Source organism: Mercurialis annua, linkage group LG3 (genome assembly GCF_937616625.2).
Source record: "Mercurialis annua linkage group LG3, ddMerAnnu1.2, whole genome shotgun sequence".
In the NCBI taxonomy this organism is placed as follows: Eukaryota; Viridiplantae; Streptophyta; class Magnoliopsida; order Malpighiales; family Euphorbiaceae; genus Mercurialis; species Mercurialis annua.
Window position 1 is genome coordinate 62522223 of NC_065572.1, and position 18884 is coordinate 62541106.

The 18884-nt window shown below is 32.1% G+C and overlaps 1 protein-coding gene across 7 annotated transcripts; it reads left to right on the top strand.

Moving 5' to 3' along the window:
• Positions 1 to 352: 352 nt before the first annotated feature.
• LOC126672097 (uncharacterized) lies at positions 353 to 18140 on the top strand. 7 transcript variants are annotated; one of them, XR_008790303.1, is made up of 5 exons: positions 353 to 440; positions 6312 to 6399; positions 6651 to 6759; positions 7520 to 7620; positions 15460 to 18140. XR_008790303.1 is itself a non-coding variant. In XM_056104968.1 (4 exons), the coding sequence occupies exons 1-4, from the start codon at positions 409 to 411 to the stop codon at positions 7531 to 7533; spliced, it is 243 nt and encodes an 80-aa protein (XP_055960943.1). In that variant the 5' UTR covers positions 353 to 408; the 3' UTR covers positions 7534 to 7738. The 7 variants fall into 7 exon arrangements, 4 of the variants coding, with proteins under 4 accessions (XP_055960943.1, XP_050221968.1, XP_050221969.1 ...); XR_008790304.1 differs by lacking the exon at positions 353 to 440 and adding an exon at positions 5963 to 6217; XR_007639231.1 differs by lacking the exon at positions 353 to 440 and having other exon boundaries at positions 6257 to 6399; positions 15460 to 15537; positions 15649 to 18140.
• Positions 18141 to 18884: the final 744 nt, after the last annotated feature.

Consider the following 18884-nt stretch of genomic DNA (forward strand, 5'->3'; position numbering starts at 1 on the left):
AATGCTTAATACTCCTCCCGTCTCAATAGAATTGTCCATTTAGATTTTTTAAAATTTTCCTTACTTTTTTTGTCATACCTCTATTTAATATAGGGTCCACTTGCAATTTACTTTCAATTTACTTATTAGTGGATTTAAATAGGGGTAATAAAGGAAAATTGAGTGTAAAAATTAGTTACTTTTTGAAAGTGGATAAGAGTTTTGGGATAAAAAAATTTCTTAAAGTGGACAACTCTATTGGGACGGAAGGAGTACATCAATTTAAATAATAAGTTGGGTTATTAAACACCCCTTAATTATTCAATTATCAATACAATTTATATTAGACAAAAATTTGAAAGCTAATTTAAAAGGGAAGAAGAAAAAAATGAAAGTTGTGGTCCTTTTCCAGGAATAGTGAGATGATAAATGGCATCTTTAAGTAGAAGCAACCACAAAAAGTAATTGGAAAATAAATATAACACGATATATGCATTTCTGCTGCTGCCTCCATCAACATGCTTACTGCTCCAACATTGCTGCTACAAATTCCAGCTCATCAACAGCTAATTACAGCTCATTTACAGCTGGTTACAGCTCATGTAAAAGCTCAGAAACTGTGTATAAATAGAGCTCCATATTCTAGCTTTAAACTTTGATTTGTAGTTTTACAATCCAATCAATATAGTTGTTTGTTCTCTGAGTTTGTTTTCTGATATGGTATCAGAGCGGGTCCGAGCCCGGGAGATGGCGTTGCCACCGGTGTTGACGCCGCGTTTCAGATTGAGTGTTTCTTCTCCGGTTAACTGTACTGGATGTCCAGTCCCAGCACAGATTTATTGATTTGTTTCTTCTCCGTTGTATCGATCTGGATGTCCAGACCCAGCGATTCGGATTGAGTTTATTGTAGTTTACGAGCATTGCTATCAGTGTCTCAAATTTCAGTTTCAAGTTTCGTTTCAGTTCATCGCTATCGGTGCTGAAGATTCAAGCCCTCTGTTGAATCGTTGCTATCAACGATTTCAATTTCGATTTCAGGTTCCTATTCGATTATTCGGTTCGCTGTTGTCGATTACTTTTGATTTCAGGTTATTTCTGTCACGACCCATTTTCATGAATCGCGACCGGCGCTAGGGTATGGGTAATGTAGTACCAAAACCCGTAGCTAGCCTTTCATTTATCCCATAAACACATAAACCTGCAGAAAACCAATGCTCGGGGGCAACCGAGACTTCAGCCTAAAACTAGCAGTTATAATATTAAACAGTTAATATAACATGCTTAATCAAATCCGAGTCTAAAATAGATTCATCAGGAATCAAAGTAAATAATACAGCATGCTAGAGCAATATAACCAGTCGAACCAATCCGACAAAATAAATAATAATAATAATAAGACGTCTAGTTACTACTGCGGTCTAAGAATAAAACAGTTTTACAGTTCTACTAAAATAAGTGGAACCTCCGAAGAAAAGTAAATGCGGAGATCACCAGACTCTCTCAGATCATAACCCTGGGGAAAATTTGGGAAAACAACGGGGTCAGATATACTGAGATGAGTTTATACCACTATCTACATATATTAAGTGGAAAATCTTTAAAACCGTTTAAAACGTTTAAATACGATATTACGAATAATAGTTGGAACCCTAATCCACAATTCTACATAAATAACATAATCCAATAGGTCTGGTCCCGAGAGCTGAGCTACACCGAGTTACCACTGACCACACTTATACCAGAGTCCCGAGAGCCGAGCTACACCGAGTTACTCTACTTGGTCCCGAGAGCTATGCTCACACCGAGTTACCACATTACCATAATTACCTTTTCCAGATCTTTACCGGTGCGCACGCAGTCCTATTGATGCCCATTAGGTAGCATGTTCCAACTAGAAGCCATAATATAAAAACAATTCGAAATATACGTACAGTATATATATTTAATATTAAAATAACAATTTACTTAATAAAGCGGTAAATAGTAAGTACAAACTCACTGCTTGCTAATCCACGTGAAAACCGGCAAGCAACTAATCCTGGTTCGCCTCTGGAGCGCGAACAATAGACGGGTCTAGACAAATAAAATAATTATTAAAAACAGACCCTAACTCTAGAGAGTACTAGACACCACATAGGACTAGCACAGATAACACGTCGGAATAAAACAAACCAAATTAACACAAAATTATATAATAAAGCCCAATTAATACAAGTCCATTGAGTTCTCGCTTAAAATCCAATTTATAAATATTATTTAATAATCTTTAAATACTAAATTATTTTCCAAATAGTAGGTTAGCCGAGTTATCATTAACTACCAAGCTAACCTCACTTGTCGGGTGACCCAAGTCTAACCCGACTCAAAACATTGATCAATATAAACCCGAGTTTATATTTATAAAAATAATTCAATAAAATAATAATCCATTTTAAAAGCGGAACTCAATAAGTTCAATTTTAAGTAACCCAAGTTACAACCCAAAAATCTAACCATTTTAAGTTTATAAAATTTTAGGGACTAAATTGCACTTTAGCCAATTAGGGACTAAATTGTACTTTTGCCAATTAGGGACTAAATTGTACTTTAGCCAATTTGATATCCAAAATCAATTTAATTGCTTTTATTTATATTTAAATCAAAATATAAAATAACCAACCAACGATCCACTTAATTAAGTTATAAAATAAGTTCAAGGGCTAAATTGTAATTTAACCAATTTTATTCAAATTTGATATTCTAAATTAAATCAAATTACCCGAGTAATTATATTAGTTAAATTTATAATAGCTATTGTTTTTAACTAAATAATTATAAATCAAATCTAAATTCAAGTTATTAGTTAAAGTTTAACATTAAGGATTTATTTGATTTGAGTAAAACATTTGGTGATCAAAGTGAGCAATTGACCATCTCTTTGCTTTTAAACAAACACAAATCCCCGCCTAAGCCAATGCTACCCATTTGCAGCAACTTCTCAATCAACCATTAGAAAATCAAAGCTTCCTAATTCTATATGATTTTACATTATAATACTAAAATCAAAAACCCAACAATTAGAAGTAAAACCGAAGCAAATGGGAACAATGAATTCTCAAACAACATTGTCACAAGTTACTTATATCCAAACTCAACCGAGACACCAATTTACGATGGAACAATCACAATCCGAAAGCCAAAACGATTTACAACTAGCATACTAAGAGATTGATAACCATTAATCAAGCATAAACATAGCCAAAAGGAAAGGAATCATTCGGCAGCAACAATTCATCAAGAACAGTGAAGGCCAAAATAGAAAACGGAAACCGTACGGCGAATGGAAACGAGGTCGATCACGTACCGTTTAGCAAAACCGAGCTAGGGAATCGAAGGTACGGGAGTCTAGAACGTCTGAGATCAAACGGAATCAGTTTCGATCTAGAAACGAACTCACACGGATCAGAAAACCAAAGTGTGTTCAAAGCATGAAATCTGAAAATCAAAGGAATTTAAAACACTTACTGAACAGCGATCTTTGGAGGATGATTACGGATTCGATACTCAGCGAAAGAACGAAAGGAGAGTGGCTAGGGTTAGATTGCAGTGCGATCTAGGTTTTCTATGAAGAAATCGACTTAAAAAAACGTAGGGAAGTGAGCCGTAAATGAGATCGAAAAGGGCCACACGGAAGGGTCCATGGGCTGATATGCTTCCCGAACGGGAATGGCCTTTCAGGCCATGATTCCCGTTCGGGAATGCCTGGTCTCGAACGAGACCAGGCCCAAAAAGAGATTCCCGTTCGGGAATTTCAATTCCCGAACGGGAATGGCCGAAATTGAATTTTATATTATTTTTTTTTGTTTTTAATTAATTTAAAAAAAACAAATGGTTGAACCAAAAATCAATCCCAACCCAACTCAACTAGGATCAAACCGCTAACGTTCAAGTTACTTCAAAACGACCAGAAGTTTGTCGGAAATTATCGAAAATGAATCTAAAATTTTACGGGATATTACAATTTCTCATCAATTTTTCTTCGATTAATGTCTGTTCTCTTTCTGATTCATAAATCAGGTCTGGTTCTATCAAATTCCTTTGAGTTTTATATTTCGATTCTGTTTTATTATGTCTCAGTTCAATGTTGATTTGATTCTCATTTTCAATTCTTCCAATATCGCATTCAGTTCGTTGCTATCTTGATACATGTTTGTTGAGTAGATTCAGTTCTCATCAATTGAGTTTTGTATCTCTAATTCTTTGAGTTTTTTTTTTGTTTCTCACAAATATCAATTTCATATCTCTTGTTATCATTTGAGTTTTAATCTCAAATTGATTTCTGTTTCAAGGATTGATCTGTTTCTTTTCTTTGATTCCTGAAATCTCTTAGATTTACATCATTCTTTGCTTTAGGATGTAGCTATATTTGATTTGTGTTATTTTGATCTTACAATTTGAACAAGCTGTGTATGAATAGAATGAGAATTTGTGAAACAAATGAGTTTTCAGTCTTGCTCACTTTGTGTTTGATAAAATTTCTCAATGAGAAATGGAATATATCAAAGCTACTGGTCACAATATTCACAGAGAGACAAAACAAAGATATGTGTTCAAAGAGTAGCATACACTTGCTTCATGAAGAGTTATTAATGAGTCCCTGTTATGGCTTTTGGAGAGCATTTTTTTTTTTGCAAGCTTTGGGGCAGGTTGTTGACATAAAACCGGAGATGGAAATAGAGATAGTGAAAATATGGAAGAGACGCTTCATTGAGCTGCAAATTATAAAAGAAATTATGTGGTTGGCTGCCCTTATTTTGTTGAGTGCAGGTGCTCAAATGTTGACAACAACTTGCTTCCTTGCCTTATGAAGCTATTATAGGAGAAGAGCTATTGAGCTGGAGCAAGATACTTGTAGCAACAATTATTCATGCAACTTGTATTGGCTGAATTGAATGGTGATGTGGCATGTGCAATTATTCATCTCCAGTGAGGCATGTCCTTATAGAGTCTCAGGTCCAATTAATGGCATTTAAATGGTTTTTTATATGGTGCTGCTATTTTTTCTGCTGCTGCAAAATTGCTGCTGCTCCAAGGCTATCTCTGCTGTAAAAATTGGTTTTGCTGCCTTATCAAGCTAGATATATTACATATGTCTAGCTTGAGGGGGGGTAACACGATATATGCATTTCTGCTGCTGCCTCCATCAACATGCTTACTGCTCCAACATTGCTGCTACAAATTCCAGCTCATCAACAGCTAATTACAGCTCATTTACAGCTGGTTACAGCTCATGTAAAAGCTCATAAACTGTGTATAAATAGAGCTCCATATTCTAGCTTTAAACTTTGATTTGTAGTTTTACAATCCAATCAATATAGTTGTTTGTTCTCTGAGTTTGTTTTCTGATAAAATATGAGTGAATCGTCATGAAAGTTTTGATTCTTTTCCAAGATTTGTGAGACATGATAAAAGGCATCTTTAAAGTAGAAGCAACCAAAAACAACAATAGGAAAATAGGACATATCAACTGGATTATTTATATGATATGTGTGATTATGTGCTTTGCATGTACATATCATTAATGGTCTGAATAGCTCGCCAGCAAGAAGGAGGGGTCATATTGATGCCGATAAGGTGGCTGTCCTCAATGCGTGACGCAGAATCCCCGAGAGAGGCCCTTCGTCGTAGCTTTCTTACGGATCTTATCGAGGGCTATGAGGTGCATACTTACGTTTCTTTTCGTTTCCTTCGATTTCGAAGTTGTTAGCTTACGGGATGTCCTGATTTTGCAGTTCGTAATGTCTCTTTGTTTGATTTTAGGTTAACTCGCCTCAATCCAGGATGATCACGTTAGTGGCTGCAATTTATTTAACCCATGGCTGGAATCTTTTTGCTATTGTTCAACCAATGTTTTCTAGTTGTAGTGTTAGAGTGTTTGGTCCTGAAATTTTACTTTATAAAAGAAAGTTAGATGCTGTAACTTTATGTTGTGATCATATAAGTGTCCTATTTGCGTTTGTTTCTTTTTTGTAGATTTTAAACGCTCATCATAAATTTTTAAAATGGACATCCATGGATTAATTAAATAGTAGTAGATTTTAAACGCTCATCATAAATTTTTCTTCAGAGACAAATCTTTTCTCTCTTCTTTTTATATATTTTGAAGATTGAAATTCTTCTTTTCAAATCTCTTTGATTTCAGTTTGACAGATTCATTTTGGTTTTGTAATCATTTGCAGTTTAAATTCAAAAAAAATAGGTTTTTGATTTTAGCTCATTTGTTAGTTGATAAGTTCTCTGTTTTTTTTTATGATCATTTGATATGGTTTCTGATATTTGTTAATCTTCATCAGAAGTCCAGACACTGCTCTAGATCCAACTGTATGTGAAGTTGTTAAACAATCGGATCAGGCTTGTAGAGAAGCCGTATTCTTCTTTGTGGTATGATTAATCTCCTAAAGTTTTCCTTTTCTGCTTTATTTAATGTGAAATCACTACTAGAAAAACAATTAGCAATAGATATTTTCATCACTAAAAGGCTGAAATCCGTTGCTAAATAAGTTTTCCTTCGCTAAAAGGTTGAAATCTATCGTTAAATCAAGATTTTTCTGTCGGTAATTTGCTTATTTCTAGTAGTGAATTACTGCAGTTGGATTTTAATTTTGACTGATATGTTGCAATTCGTTGATCAGCTTGGTGTCTGCATTGTTACTGATCTCAAAGTTAGTCGAAAGGATTTTTTCTCTGCTGCGGTTCATGGCCGATTTGTTCATCCTTTCGCTATTTGCTGCCGATCTAAAGGTACTTATCAATAATTATTTCTAGAGATACTTATCCAACTGTGTCCTGCTAAAACATATTAATGCAATCTTTGTAACATCATGGTGGTGGTTGTTTTTAATATTTGGTTGACTTGTATGGAATTTGCTTATTGGGTCAAGAGTAGTTTATAATATAACTTTGCACTCTACTATAAACTAAAGCCTACCTTACCATCTCTTTATCTTTGCTCTACATGTCAAAAATCAGTTTAGAAAGCAAGAAATTGGTATACATGCATTAGACTTTCACAGTGGTGTGCAAAACCGAACCGAAAATTGCCGGTTCGGTTTTAAAATTAAGATTTTTTATATATTTTGGTTTGGTTCGGTTTTGAGTTTTCAAAAACCGAAAAACTGAAAAAAAAAACCGATATTTTAAAATTTACTAATTTTTTTTATAGAAATATTACTATTATTTTTAAAAAATAGTACTATTTTTTCATATTCAAGTGTTATTGTATGTAAAACATTACAATTGAATTAGATTTAATTTTTTTTTTAAATTTTTAATTTTAATTTTAATTTTTTATGAGTAAAATTTAAAGAAAAAATAATTTTTTCCTATTTCGGTAAAACCGAAAACCGAACCGAACCAATTTTTTTGGTCAAAATTCTGACCGGTTTTAAAATTCTTAAAAAATCAATCGGTTTTGATAATTTTACTTCCGAACCGAACCGAAAAACCGAATGCACACCCCACTAATAATAACTTATCCTTTGAATTATCCACATTGCCGAAGAATCTGAGTTGTGATTCAGATATGAGAAGCTACAGAAGCATCAAATGGGAAAAGATGAGTGACCAATCCGATACCGGCTATGTATTTTGTTACACTCCTGAGTACGTCTCTTATCCTTTAGAATTAATAATTTCGCTCATTTATGCTTTTCATCTTAGTATAATTTTATTACGTAAAATGTTTTTATGCTGTTTGAATTTTTGATTTGTTTTCCATTCATTTTAATGCTGTCATTTTATACTTTATCCGTCTCATTTAGAAAATTTCTATTACACATATTATGAAGACATAAAATATATACTTTTTTGTTTTTTGTTTTTTCCTTGTTAATTGTACTTTAAAACTATACATATCAATAATTATCTTATAAATGTATTTACAATTAATATAAAATAAAGAGCAAAAAAGAAAATTATACTAAAAAACTAAACGTAAATTAATTATTGGTTCCAATACAACCATTCTACTTTTATAAGAAAGAGTTTAATTTTATAATCAAAATTACCACAACCTAACATCGTCGGTTGTTTCATTTAATCATGGAGAACAATTAGTCTTCACCTAATCTAATTTAAATTTTTAAAAATCTAGTCAAGTTCCAAAACAATCAAATTAAGTTAATAAAGGAAAGATAGTATGAACAACTAATGTAAATGAAAACAAATAAAGTAAGTTGTATAAATAGCTATACATAGTGGCGGATCTAAAAAGCATGTATGGTGGGATCCATATATATATATATATATATATATATATATATATATAATTAAATCATATTAAAATAATTAAATATTTATCTATAATTATTATCGATGAGTTTTTATTATTCTAATATATTGAATAATCACAACGCTAGTTGCACTATTAATAGTGTATACTATTAAACAATTATTTAATTAAAACTACTCATTTTGTTATATGTTTAAAGTAGGATAATTGAAAAACAGATAAAATATTTGATTCATCTGCCGAAGAATTTGTTTTCTTATATTTCTATATTATTTATTTATATATATATATACATTAGTGTTAAAAGGGACTCCAAGGAATGCTTGAATATATTCTTGAGAACTAGAGTCTCAGATAGAAAATGAAATAAAAAGTAGAAAAACGAGTTTTTAGTGATCTTAAGTAAGGGGGACGTTTTCATATATATATATATATATATATCAAATAAAAATAAAATTTTAAAAGAAAACAAGGCTTGACTCAATGCTTGCAAAAGAAGCAATACTAGAAGAATCAGCCTAAGAGTAGCAACATATTGTGTGGACTTGAGCTTCCAACATGTCATATTTCTAATTTTACATGAAAATCTGCTTGCCCTAATCTGAGTTGCTTTTGCACTCAATTACTGTTTTTAAATCTATTAGGGTGGTTGTCCTAAAATTCAGAGTGATTCTTTTGGTACGGTTTTTTTTTATCAGCAATAAAATTTTATGAACTTATAGAGTAAATTAGGCCGGTTGTCTTAAAATTAATTGATTTTTGACTTTACCTACCTTATATTTAACATTTTTTTGACAAATTAATACACATATAATGCCTTAAATTATCTAATTTTATATAAATTGAATGTTTTAATTCTTATAGACTTTTGACTTTGTCCACCTTGTATCTTTTATTAAACTCTGCCTACTATAAATATAACAGTTTTTTTTGGAAAAAATATTATTGAAGCTGTGTATTTAAACCTTCTTATTCCTCTTATTTCATCATTAGTTGCAAGTTATAGAACTCTTTTTTTCTTATTGTATTTTTAGCTTTCCTTACTCTTCCATTTTCTCTCTCAGTTCCTCAAATGCTTATTTTATTTACCAAATTTATAGTTTTTGATAATAACACGCAAGCGTATTAATTTCAATTTGTAATATAATGAACTTTAAGTCCACGTTGTCGAACTTACAAGAAATGTAGAGATATAATGAGAATGATTTAGTTTGACACTCAATTCGTTTAGCATAAAACAAACATGGATTTCGTTTCATAAAGTTGTAAAGAGAACTAAAGTAAACAAACACTAAATTAAGCAATTAACTAATTAAATAGACAACTTAACAAAATAACAGATTTAAACAAGATGTAAAAGCGTTCAAGGGTTGCTAACTAGGGCCAATAAAATCCTAGATAATTAGGGTTGATAATTGGCGCCGGCTTTGGGTCAAACTATTCTAAAGCCCTAACTCTGCTCTCTCGAAGTCAAGATCTAAGAAAATCGCAATTGATTAACTAAGAAATCTAAATCGCTCTCGCGTAATTAAATTTCAACTAAACCAATCAAATACAATTAAACAAGCAAACTTAAAAGACCACCTACTCCTCTAGCGTGATTAGGTCCTAGGTTCGTGGTTAGCTAAGTTCGCCTAATTAAATGATTCTCGCGTAATTAATTAGGCCCTAATCTTAGGCTAATAGATCACATCAATCTAGGCATTAAACTCACATAACCACAACAAAGCCATAAACCACAACACAACCCTAATCCCTAATCAACTAGCATGCCTTCATTAACAACCCCCAAACAAAAGGTTTAGCCAACCATAACTAAATTAACATCAACATCCACGCAACAAACATTAAACATTGTAAAATTAAGAATTAAATACCTTGAGTAGTAACTAATGGAGAAAGTATTCATTCAATAAGATATAAAGCTTGAACATCAATGGAAACTTGTATTTATTGAGAAGAAATAAAAACCAAAATCTGAAAATGGTATTGATGAACACAAAGAACAATAAAGATCTCTTGCTAAAGTTGAGAGCAAAAGGAATAGAACTACAAACTACTTGATTGATGTCTTACAATGATGGGATAAAATGACCTAAAAAGATAAGGTGTCTTAAATAGTCAAACAATAAAGGAAAATAAAAATACCGTATTACAAGTGCGTTTGGCCAAAAGGAGAAGTGGGCCAAGATAAGCACAAGAATCCAAGCTGATTTTGTTTTGATGATTTTTCTCTTGTCTCGATCGAGAAGCTTCATTAAAATGGGCTTCTCGATCGAGAACCCTGATTTGGAAAATTTATGCATCTCGTTTTTAACACATGTCTCGATCGAGAAGCTACTTAGAATAGACTTCTCGATCGAGACAAGGCTTAGAATAGACTTCTCGATCGAGACAAGGTTTAGTATAGACTTCTCGATCGAGACAAGGCTTAGAATATACTTCTCGATCGAGACAAGGCTTAAAACAGGCTTCTCGATTGCTTTCTTGGCCTTCTCTAAAGAGACAAGGCTTAAACCTTGTTTTGCTTCAATTCTTCGTTCCAACTTCCGAGTTCAAGATATCTTCAATACTTTGCGCTTTTGGACCCAAAAACCTTCACATACGCTCTGTTTATCCTGAAATGCTTGCACACGTAATAAGACACATAATTACTTAAAACACATGACAAAAACGTACAAAGCAATGCAAAAATAACTTGATAACATAGGAGTATTTTACTCCTATCAGTAGTCATGTGTTATTTTATGTTGTTGTTTTGTTTTGTTTACTTGTCGAATATCGAAACGTTTGATGACCCATATGCAAATCTACTTTTAAAATACCTCGTTTCTTCCACATTCCGCAAATTTAACCGATGGATCTATCATTAGAGCCATCCTTCTTGGAGGAACCATTGTTCTGAGATTTGCTTGAGGTTTCCACCACAATGGAAATTGTATATCTAATATTTTGCCACTTTCATTGTTCAAACGAATAACCTTTCATATATTATCTCTTGTAACATTGATTAACCTCAAGTAGTTTGGTTTGCAAATGGAAATAACCCTTCCAACATCAATGTGACCTTGAACTTCACGCTAGATAGAGATTTGCTCTTGAAAGATTGTGATGGAACGATAGTCTAGTCGACGAACACTTTTTGCAAGTCTATTTCGGGATTGAACTTGATTGAAACAGAACATCATGTGGTTTATGATGATAAAAGTAGAGTTATATGGGAATCTTTTGATCATCCTACTGATTCTTTGGTTCCCAGGCAGAAGTGGATATTAGAGAAAAAAATTCTTCATAGTGCTTCAGCAATAAATTGGATTCAAATAAGTTTGTTTTTGCTCTCGATAACTTATCAAGGCATGTTTCCTGCTGTAGAGTTTAGTCCACCGTAAGAGTACAACGACTTTTCATTTGTTGGCTAAAAACAAACAAAGGAACAACTTATGTTACTCCAAAAAAAGGAATAGTTGCTTTATTTACGAATTCGTTTGAGCGAGTAAACTATACTTGACCATTATCATTCCAGTGACCTCGTTAGCACGATATGTAAAAAGAGAAGAGTTGTAATTCAACTATAATGTGGTCCATTGTTGGATATATTTTTTAATTTGTTTCTTATTATAAGAATTATAATAGTCTGGGCACATAATATAAGAAACGGCGATAAAGATTATTTGGATCAAATATCAGGAATACTTACAAAATTTTGCTACGATGAAGTGAATCCGTTTACAGACAATTTGTTCGAGGTGCTTGGTAAAGGATGATTTGACACTGTTTACAAAGGGAGTTTAGTTGATGGACCAAGATAACGGTGAAGTGTCGAAAAGATTTAGGCAAGTAAAATCATTATTGGCTAAAGTTGAATCTATCGAAATCATCCATCATGTCAATTTGGTAAAATTGATTGAATTTTTTGACGGTAAATCTTACATGAGTCTCGTTTTTTAGTTCATGTAGATTGGATTATTGGACAAGTAGATATTCCATCAAAACCAAACTTTTGATTTGATCGTTAACATCGAAAGAAAATAATTCTTGAGATAGAAAAGGACTGGCGTATCTTCATGAAGAATATAAACATAAGATCTTTCACTTAGATATCAAACCAGAAAACATTCTCTTATGCCAGAAATTTAATGCGAACATCTGTGATTTTGAATTGTCTAAATAGGTTGATCAAGACAAAAGAAAAGATGTGATAGCCTCGGGTGGAACTAGAGGCTATATGGCTCTTGAACTTTTCAAATTTCACCATGTGGTCTCAGAAAAAGCAGATATATATAGCTTAGGAGTTGTTTTGTTGGAAATACTATGCAGAACACGAAATTTGAATAACTCTTAGCCAAATGATGAAATGTTTTTACTTAGCTTTTTCATGAAAAAAGCAGAAGAATATAAGCTATTAGATATGGCATATAATAATTCAAGCATAACTATGGAGTTAAATAGAGAAAAAACATTGAAGATGATGAAGCTTATTGCATGGTGTCTGTTTATAGATCATCCAAAAAGGCCATCCATGTCCACGGTGGTTAAAGTCGTATAAGGTGTTGTAGAAGCTGAATGTAATTTGGGTTTTAACATATCTTATTCATCATTCATAACCACTACAACTCCAATTTTAGATTCTATTCTATCAGGACGTAGATAATTAATTTCGTTTTCTTGAATGACTTTCCGTTTTATCTGAATGTTTATGATTCCGCTTTTTCAACGAGAGAAAGCTAATAGATCTGGCATATAATCATCTCAAGTAACTATGAGGTTGAATAGAAAAAACATTTAAGATGATGAAGCTTGTTGCATGATCTCTGCAAACGGAAGGTGTCGTAGAAGTTGAATGCAATGTTACGAGAGATAATATGCAAAACGTTATTCGTTTGAACAATGAAAGTGGCAAAAAGATTAGAGCAAAAAATTCCATTACGATAGAAACCACAAGAAAACCTCGGACCAAAGGTTCCTCTTAGAAGGATGGCTCTAACGATAGATCCATTAGTGAAATTTGCAAAATGTGGAAGAGACTTGGTATTTTTCCAAGAAGTAGAGAGATTTGCATATGGGTAATCAAACGTTTCAGACAAGTAAACAATAACATAAAATAACACACGACTACAAATTTGGTAATAAAATAAGCATTTGTGAAACTGAAATAGAAAATGAAAGAGTCAATCCATGTCCACGGTTATATAAGGAAACTAAATTAATTATCTAGGTCCTGATAGAATAGAATCAAAAATTGGAGTAGTAATGGTTATGAATGACGAATAAGATATGTTAAAATCCAAATGCATTCAGCTTCTACAACACCTTCTACAATTTTAACCACCGTGGACATTGATGGCCTTTATGGACAATCTATAAACAAACACCATGCAACAAGCTTCATCATCTTCAATATTTTTCTCTATTTAACTCCATAGTTATGCTGGAATTATTATATGTCATATCTAATAGCTTACCCTCTTCTGCTTTTTTCATGAAAAAACTAAGTAAAAACATTTCATCCTTTGGCTAAGAATTATTCAAATTTCGTGTTCCGCATAGTATTTCCAACAAAACAACTTCGAAACTATATATATCTGCTTTTTCTGAGACCACATGGTGAAGTTTGAAAAGTTCAAGAGCCATATAGCCTCTAGTTCATCCCAAGCCTGTCACATCTTTTCTTTTGTTCGATCAACCAATTTAGGCAATTCAAAATCACAGATTTTCGCATTAAATTTCTGGCATAAGAGAATGTTTTCTGGTTTGATATCTAAGTTAAAGATCTTATGTTCACATTTTTCATGAAGATACGTCAGTCCTTTTCTACTCAAGAATTATTTTCTTTCGATGTTAACAATCAAATCAAAAGCTTGGTTTTGATGGAATATATACTTGTCCAATAATCCATTCTACATGAACTCAAAAACGAGACTCATGTGAGATTTATCGTCAAAAAAATTTAATCTATTTTACCAAATTGACATGATGGATGCTTTCGATAGATTCAACTTTAGCCACTAATGATTTTCCTTGGCCTAAATCTTTTAGATACTTCACTGTTATCTTGGTCCATCAACTAAACTCCCTTTATAAACAGTGTCAAATCCTCCTTTACCAATCATATTGGAAAAATTGTCGGTAAACGCTTTCAATTTATCATAGCAAAATTTTGTAAGCCTTCCTGGTATTTGGTCCAAATAATGTTTATCGTTATTTCTTTTATCACGTGTCCAAACTATTATAATTCCTATAATAAGAAATAAAACAAAAATAGATCCAAGGATAGACCACAACATAGTTGAATTACATCGCTTCTCTTTTCGGTCCTTTGACGCAATTGAGACATCTTGCGCCTTTAAGTATATTGTTGAATTATACCGCAATAATTTGATGAAGAAGTACTAGGAAGAAGTGTCTTCCTTGATATTAATTTCTGCCCAAGAACCAAATAATCAGTAGGATAATCAAAAGATATCCATATAACTTTATTTCTATCACTATAAAAAAAACACAAGATTTTCTATTTCAGTCAAGTTCAATCCCGAAACAGACTTGCCAAAATTAGTCGACCAGGCTATCATCCCATCACTATCTTTCCAAGCCAAATCTCCATATGACGTGAAGTTCAAGGTCGCAATTATGATAACAGGTTGTTTCTATTAGCAGACCAAACTACTTGAGGATAACCACTGTTACGAGAAATCATATATTAAATATTATTTGTTTGAACAATGAAAATGGCAAAAACATAAGAGCTGCAATTTCCGTTGCAGTATAAACCACAAGCAAACCTCAGATCAGAGGTTCCTCTAAGAAGGATGGCTCTAACAATAGATCCACTATTGAAATTTACAGAATGTGGAAGAGATGAGATATTTGTCCAAAAAGTGGAGAGATTTGTTCTTACAAATCACCAATTTTGTACGAATCTCCTTAAATATATTTTTCAAAATAATCCAAATCTCTAGGGCATTATCAAGACAAGCAACCAAAGACCTATAGTTTGATTTACTGCTCTACAAATCCAAGACATTACAAGTGTATTGCATCGTTCCCAAATTGAAAAATTGATTTCATCAATAGTTAGTACATATGTATATGCTTCATACTCCTCTTGTTCTTTATTATAGAGTAAAAGCATACTATATGTTATCATATCTTTATTTAAAGGAACTAACAAGAAAAAAGGAAAAAATATTACCAAGACGGCTTCTTTATGTTAGGCTGTATCATTAACAACCTTACGTGAAGAGTTTACTTTTGGACTCTAACTAAAGCGCACTTGGGAGGCATTTCAGAAGGTTTGTTGTTATTATTTTATTTTTATTTTGTTTGTTTAGTTTGATTAGTTAGTGTGTTTTAATGTATTGTTGTTCAGTTAATTTTGGTATGTGGTTTGGTTTGATGTGCAGGAATTCACAAGCGTATATTAGGAGCACCGGCACAGGCACTTATCCATCGCCCGAGTCATCACCACTGCCATCACAATTCGATTGAGATTTGTTTTTCTTAACCCAAACTCCATTTATATTTTTATTTTTTGTTTTTATTTTTATTTTTTAGCTTCACGAACATAGCTAAAATTAGTGTGACGATGGGGGTAGAAAATAAGTCGTGTTTGTTTTTTTTTTGCTTTATTTTGTTTGCTTTAGTTTTCATTTTAGGTTTGTTTTGCTTAAATTCTGAAATTTTGCAAAGCGGTATTACTTAACCTTTGGCTTGTAATTGTTGATTTTAGAAGAATGCTAGTCATCTTATGATAGTATCAAATTCTAGTTGATTTCTTATTCCCTGATGATTGATGAATGATGTTGAATTTTATTTTTACATTTGATAGTGGTCGGTATACTTCCAAAGAAAAAGTGCGAGTTTGTTTGACATGAATCAATAAGACTAGGATAAATCCACAAGTTAGCAAACCGTGAAAATCGAGACAATGCCTAAAAGCTTGATGCGAGTCATTGATATTTTGGTGCTAGATTTTTAAATTTTGTATTTTGTCACATTTCGGCATGCATGACATTTTCTTATGTAATGTGGAAAACATGGTAATACACAACCAATTTGGAGAGTTTTTGAGCCTTAAATTACAAATTTTCTTGTTGTGTGAATTGATTACGTGTAGAATTTTTAGAACTTGCCTTGTATCCGTTTAAAACCACATGGTTGAGTTTTTGGCATGAAAATGATAATGGCATTAGGATTACACATTTTTCCTAAAACCACTAAAAAAGATTACCCTTTTTTCCATTAGTTTAACCAATTTGAGCTTTAGCTTATTTCTTGTTTATACTAAATTTTGAACACATTCACCCTTCTGCTTATACCTCTTTCTACCTTTGACTTGGTGATGTATTTGTTGTATTGTGGAACAATATATCAGTACTTAATTTTGGTTATTCTAGCTATACGTTGAAGTTGAACTTTTTAGTGCTTAAAAGAGAAATTTGCCTTGAAAAAGCTAATAGAAAAGAGAAAAGAAAAAGAAGTAAAAAAATCAAAGAGATAGAACTTTCAAAGAAATACAAATCAGAAAATATAAAAAGTAGAGGCAATATCAAAAAAAAAAGTGTTCAACAAATTACAAAAACTGAGCTAGATTAATCTTTGAAAATAGAGTTCCTTTTTATGATTATATTATCAAGTCAATTACACCTAATTTCTCTTTTTACCTACTATTTACCCTTAACCTCAATACAATCCATTTTAAGTCCATTTGATTTGTGTCAATTACCGAACTAAGTGGTGGAGTCCGGGATTATAGGCAAACTTATGGTAAATTCACATGTATTTCAATGGTGAGCTTAAATTTATTCTTGCCCTTAAACACGTGAGTGTCAGAGTGAAAACCTAGTGAGGATTGATTGCCATGTGTTTCGCTTATATAAGTTTGTGCCATGCATGTTGATAGTTTGTGATAATCTGACTTCATTGGTGATTCGCAAGTGATAGTGTATAATGCATGTTTATTTTGAATCGTCGAGTTAAATTGTGATAGTATTCTTGGTGATATTGGTTCATGTCGCTGAAATTGCACGATTACTTTGTTTGCATTCTTGATTGTTGTCGGGTTTAAAAGCTTAATTCATTTAATTCATCATTGTTGGGAATTCGAAGTTGATTGGTATTTGGTGCATGTTATGAGTTGATTAGTGTGTATATAGAGCGAGTTATTTTCCTTTTTGAGGACAAATAAAGGTTAAGTATAAGCATGTTTGATAAGAGTAAAAATACTTCTAAAATTATAGTGATTAGTTTGTTTTATGAATAAAAAAACGCATGTTTAATTATTATTTTTGATTATATCGGATCTTATTTGTCATTTGAATGTTTCAGGTGTTACTCCGTAAATTTCACGGGATTTTGGGACGAAGTAATCTGGAAGAGTCGGAATTGTCGGGTGTTTATCGAAATCAATTAAGCCACTCCAACTAAGCAAGCATCAAATAAGCTAGTCAATTTGAGAAGGAAGCAGATCAATTTGTTTAAGTTGGCCAAAAAGAAGAATAAAGAAGCAGCTGAATTAAAGAATTGTTGGCCCCTTTGTATGAATTCAGAATTGTTGGCCGCAAGAATTGAAAAATGACAGTGTTTCGAACGAGACACTTATCTGTCGTTCCAAATAAGGACATCCTCCGAGGAAGGAAAATCAAGTTTATGATCCCGTTCGAGACATGCTTGTTTCGGTCGTACCATTATGGTCTCGTTCGAGACATGCTCCGAGGAAGGAAAATCAAGTTTACGATCCCGCGGTTCGTTATTTCAACTTAAAACCAAATTGGTTTTGGGTTGGGTTATTTTACTCTTAATTAGAGAAGCATTAGGGTAACTTTTATTCCTATTTTGCAAGTACTCTATAAATACTACATATAATTTCAGAATTAGATAAATTATTTTTTAGATAGTTTTAGCTTTAGTTTTTAATTAGTTTTAGGTTTAGCAACTTTTCTTAGTAGTCATTAATAATATCCAGCACTTTAATTCTTGGATGTTTATTAGTTCATCTTAGAATCGGACAAGAAATTGAAGATTAGTTCATCAATTTTAGTATTTTTAATTCTAAATTGTGAATTTTTCTTCATCTCTTTTCCTTGTTATTGATTTTATTTTAATGAGTAGCTAAATTCTCTTGGAACTGATATCTGATTATGAATTATTGATTGCTTGAATTTTGGATTAATAGCAATTTTTGTTTTTAATTATTTTGCTTAATGCGTAATTTAGTTTGATCATCTAAATTATTGTTTTGTGTTAGATTTTTAATTTGAGAGAATTAAAATTTGATAGACCGGCAATTAAGAACTTAAGAAATCATAACTCGAAAATGAGTGATTAATTAAGAAATTTTAGAGTTTACTTAATAATTATAGTTTAATTAACTAATTGCATGATTAATAATACAAGAGTAAGTGAGGTGTTCAATAATTTGTTAAATTATAGTTTTTCTAATCTTAGACTTGGAAGAGCGGGTTTAATGATTTAGAATAGCTCGATTCTCCATTGAATTGCTTTTCTTGCTTGAATATCCATAATCCCTGAAATTAATAATCATACGATATAATACTAACTCTTGATCTTTTAATCCATAGTTTTAGACCCTAATTAAGTTAATTGATAATTGCTTTTATTTTAGTTGGTAGTCTAGTTT